The sequence below is a fragment of the Eschscholzia californica genome, unplaced genomic scaffold (genome assembly GCF_041429995.1).
Source record: "Eschscholzia californica isolate CP2 unplaced genomic scaffold, dmEscCali1.0.p SCAF_2, whole genome shotgun sequence".
Classification (NCBI taxonomy): Eukaryota; Viridiplantae; Streptophyta; class Magnoliopsida; order Ranunculales; family Papaveraceae; genus Eschscholzia; species Eschscholzia californica.
Window position 1 is genome coordinate 56,581,042 of NW_028238309.1, and position 4,722 is coordinate 56,585,763.

Here is a 4,722-nt window from a genome sequence, read left to right on the forward strand (position 1 = left end):
AAGGGTCTTATGTTTTCTAACCATGGACACGCGAATATTATAGGATATACAGACTCGGATTGGGGTGGCAAAGGTGAAAAAAGGCGTTCTACTTCTGGTTATTTCACATTTGTTGGTGGTAACTTAGTCACTTGGAAGAGTAAGAAACAAAAGGTCGTATCTATGTCAAGTGCAGAAGCTGAGTACAGGGCAATGACTAAAGGTATATGTGAGATGTTATGGTTGAAAATACTTATGGGGGAGCTTGGGTTTCCTCCTGACAAAGCTATGCAATTATATTGTGATAACCAGGCTGCTGCTAATATTGCAGAAAATCCAGTGCAACATGATCGAACTAAACATGTTGAAATCGATCGGAATTTCATATATGAGAAGATAGAGGAAAAAATTATTGAAATTCCTTATGTTAAGTCAACAGAACAACTAGCTGATATTCTAACAAAGGCGTTACCCAGTAAAAGTTTCACTGATTCACTTGTCAAGTTGGGCATTGGTGATATCTATGCACCACCTTGAGGGGGAGTGTTGGCGTGAATCATGGAAACGTGAATCACCCAATATTATCATATAGGAAAGAATATTATTACATAGGAAATAATATTATTATATAGGAAATAGTATTATCTGTAAATAAATAGTTACCAGTATTCGGAAATTGTTAACATATACCTAATCCTTATTTCTATTCCTGTCTATCATGTAACATTATATATACTCCTCATATGAGATGAATAAAGTATCATTCAAAATCAATCTTGCTCTATTAAACACATACCTAACAGTAAAAACTAACAGCCTAGATTCTAATCATCTGTCTTATACCAGATGATAGAATAGAACTAGAAGACAATCCAAAAAAGAAACAAAAACCTATACTAAAAGGTTAATGTAACTTCAAACACACCCCTGACATGAAAGGGTAATAACACACACTAACAAAACAACCAGTATGGGCCATAAACAGAAAGGGAAATCAGCAAGATAAACACGAAAGACAGAAGACAAATTATGCACAACCCTTGATAAATAAATTTAGTTATTTTATAAAAGGTGGAGGCAAACAAAAGCACCCACAGGCCACATATGAATCTAGAACATAAATTTAAATATTTCTTAAAAGGGTATTGATGTAGACAGGACGAAAATTGGAAAGAATATTAAAACTTGATTGAAGGACTAATAATGCAAAGGGAAATTGATAACTTAGTTAATAAATATCTGAAAGGTGAATAACAATGACAGACTTGATTTCCTTTTATAAGAACTTAGATATTTCTAGATAGACTCATACTAGGACTTCCAAATAGATAAAACACTCAAACTTTGAAAAACTTCTAAACCTAAACCTAAAGGATTTGGCTGTGAACCCTATTGATTTCTTTGTCGTGAGGCCCATCAACTTGGTCGGGAGACCCATTATACAGCCTCCCCTTATCTCAAGAGGTTCGTCCTGAACCGTTTCGATAAAGAATCTGACTGAATGTTGAAGAACGTCTCAAGCACGGTATGAGCAAAAGAGGCCTCCCTCGAGTCGTGCATAGGAATCGCAATAAAGAACATATGAGGGTGCGCCTGGAATAAAGCTAAAATCCCGTTAGAAGCAAGATATAATAGTCGAGATTTCACTTTTCTTGAAGAGATGTCGGGTAAATATTGTAGGACTAGGTTTCGTACTTTGTTCTTGAAGAGGTAAGGATCAACAAATGTAGATGACCGAATGAAAAATCATCTTATAACTTTAATATGAAAGAATAAATCTCTTGGTTTTCAAATCTCCTTCATAGCAAGATCTCTCTTTACTTGAAGGCATGTCGATTAAATAATTTAGAATTGGGTGACGTACTTTATCCGTGGAAAAGTAATACGCATCACCAACTCTTAACGACGCTAGAGGCTCAAAATATTGTAGAACTTTTGGAAGACAAATAATCAATTCTCTTGGATTCTAAATGAAGTTATGTTGAGAATCATCACAAAAAAATATATTAATTCAATATACATAATCATCGCGACCAAACACCTAACAAAAGAAGAATCATTTCCCCGAGAAGACCAGCAGAAACACTTTCAACCTTTGGTTCTTCGGATTCTAAGTTATCATCGTCATCGAAAGCAACAAAGAAAATAGGATTAGGGGTTAAAGAGGGGTTATGGGGTTTACAAAGATCAAAATTATTTTGCCCCTCGATGTTTTTCAAAGAATTCTTATCGCTTTAATTCAAGCATTATGTCTAACACTTTAGAATGGTCATTCGGAAGATGAGAGGGGGTTGTTAGCTTTGATCTTAGGGTGCCAATAAAAAGAGGAGGAAGTATGTGGAAATCCTCATGCCTAGAGTCTTGATTTTCTATAGAGGTGTCTCTAGAATCAGCAAAAATAGTAGAATGGTTAACGTATAGGTTGTGTTTATAATGTTTTGAGGGTACGAGTAATATAGGTGCGGAGAAGAAGAGCAAATGTTCGAGGGGTGTTCGACAAAGTTAGGGTGATGCAAAATGTTTCCTTGGTTTTGTGATGGCCTTAAAGCATTGGTTGGAGTGGAAGTAACAGGAAGTAGGTATGGATTTGTGTATGGGTATTGAGTGGGTTTTGTATAAAAAAAGACTATGATGATACACATCTTGGGACACATCAAAGATATCAATTGTGGTTAATGATTCAAGACACAGGTATATCTTACATAATCCTGTTTTGATTATCTCTAAAAGAAACCCATCTACATCCAAATGTTCCAACTTGATTTCAAGAAACAAATCCCACTCTAAAGGAGGCCGGCGAAAATGTTGCAGGCCCCCCAAAACCGTGGGCCTAAAATGAATATGTCCAATATTGTCGGGGGCCTAAAATGAATATGTCCAATATTGCATTATTGCATAGTTGGGTTAACCCAGATGTTGAGACAAGTCCGAGCCTTGTTCATGTCCGGATAGGATATAGCCTGGCGTACTTAGAGATACAAAGTACATACTCTGTCCAGAAATCAGTCGGGATATTCGTCACATAGAACAATAGATTACCATGTTCACCGAACAACTCAAATATTATTTATCATCGTCACATGATACCACCCAGGTAGGTTCCTGCTGGTCCGATGGAGTAATAAGTATTACAATTTGGTTATTTGGTAAATGTAAATAACACGATAAAACACACATCACTGTCACCATCGTCGTCAACCGTCACTCATGTTTGCAACAATTTATAAACAGAAAATAAATTAATAGTTACCCATCGATGTATGAGTAATAAGTCATTTCGGTTACTTTTTAGGAGCAAATTTTGACTTGATCTTTTGAACATCCTGTACGTTTACCTGAAAGGCCTTTGATAAAACATTATCGGGAACAGACGGTTTTGATCCGAACAACGTAACGGCTATAGATTGTGTTCCTGGCAACTGGCTATTAAACCCTGCTATTACTGTTGAGACACCATGCCAATTGTTCTGCTGAAAATGCACTAAACCCTTAGGAAACACAAAAACATCTCCTTTCTTTATCGTCTTCGATATGAGAACGTTTGCAGTGGTAATGAATCCAACATTGAGCTCGCCTTCTATGACGAAGACTATCTCAGTTGCACGAGGGTGTGTGTGTGGTGGGTTGAGACCGCCTGGTGCATAATCGATCCGGGCGAGAGACACACCCAAGGTGTTAAGACCTGGGATCTTTTGTACATTGGCTCCAGTCACTAAAGAACCAACTGTGTTGTTGGTGGCACCCGCCTTAGCTAGTCCACTAAAGAAAAAATCTTCGGCGGTCACATTGGCTGTTGCTTTGCACGGAAAACCATTCACGTTCGTTCCTACATAAAAAATCATTCATAAATACTAAAAATGTACTCAAATAACTAAGATAAACAATAATAATCGAAACGAAAAAAAAAGCGAACCAGAAGTAAGATCAGCTACACAGATGTCTTGGAGATTGTCAGGGTCAGAACTAACTAGACCAGCAGAGAGGATGACAAGAGAAAATACAAGTAAAACTCGAACGAAATTATCCATTTAGCCCTTTTTTTCGTAATTGGTCAACTTAATTGATCAAAATCACTAGTACTTCTACAATTGAATAAATCAGTAAGCATAAAATGGTATATAGAAAGAGAGATACTGAGATAAAGTTTGAGTAAGAATAAGAAAATGGATCAAGTTTATTTATAGGTGGTTTTTGTAGTACTACTATTAGATCAATTTATGGAGGAGTACAATTAGAATAAACTACAAAATGTCAAACCATTGTTAGATTAAATTAATGGAAGCCTGGAAGAGGGTGTTCTTATTATTAAATATCTAGGGCTGGCTAGATATGCCCTGCCCAAGATATATAAGACTTTTTACTTATTATAACTTTCATGACCAAGTCTCACTAGTCTCTTCCAATGATATGTTTGGAATTTATGCACAACTCTAGCCAATAATTGTAAGAACAAAAGTAATTTATTTGACAAAACACTTTTAGGAGCATAATGAATGTTTACACTGAATGTACATGTTACAATCTATTTAACTTTGATAGTATGTGATTTTCTTTTTTGGATAATATTTGGGATTAAATTTTATTAAAATTCAATTACGAAATATGGAAAATGTTAAGTATTTTGTTCTTTTGTGTTTTGAACTCATGTACTCTCCACTTAGGTAATCCAAATAGTGTTACTTTTGAGTGACATTAGAAAATGAAAAAGATTTGAGCTCCGTATGCCCGTTCCTCTTAACTCCG

The 4,722-nt window shown here is 35.8% G+C and overlaps 1 protein-coding gene across 1 annotated transcript; it reads right to left on the reverse strand.

Moving 5' to 3' along the window:
• Window positions 1–3,022: 3,022 nt before the first annotated feature.
• Window positions 3,023–4,171, reverse strand: LOC147559336 (rhicadhesin receptor-like). The gene is made up of 2 exons (XM_086661216.1): window positions 3,893–4,171; window positions 3,023–3,805 (listed from the first exon to the last, which is right to left on the reverse strand). The coding sequence occupies exons 1-2, from the start codon at window positions 4,005–4,007 to the stop codon at window positions 3,261–3,263; spliced, it is 660 nt and encodes a 219-aa protein (XP_086517342.1). The 5' UTR covers window positions 4,008–4,171; the 3' UTR covers window positions 3,023–3,260.
• Window positions 4,172–4,722: the final 551 nt, after the last annotated feature.

Bases quoted from the DNA above. Each gene is read 5' to 3' on its own strand.
- LOC147559336 (XM_086661216.1), bottom strand. From the start codon at position 4,007: ATGGATAATTTCGTTCGAGTTTTACTTGTATTTTCTCTTGTCATCCTC. The intron at 3,806-3,892 runs GTTCGCTTTTTT...TTTTTTATGTAG, and splicing joins TGTAGCTGATCTTACTTCTG to GAACGAACGTGAATGGTTTT.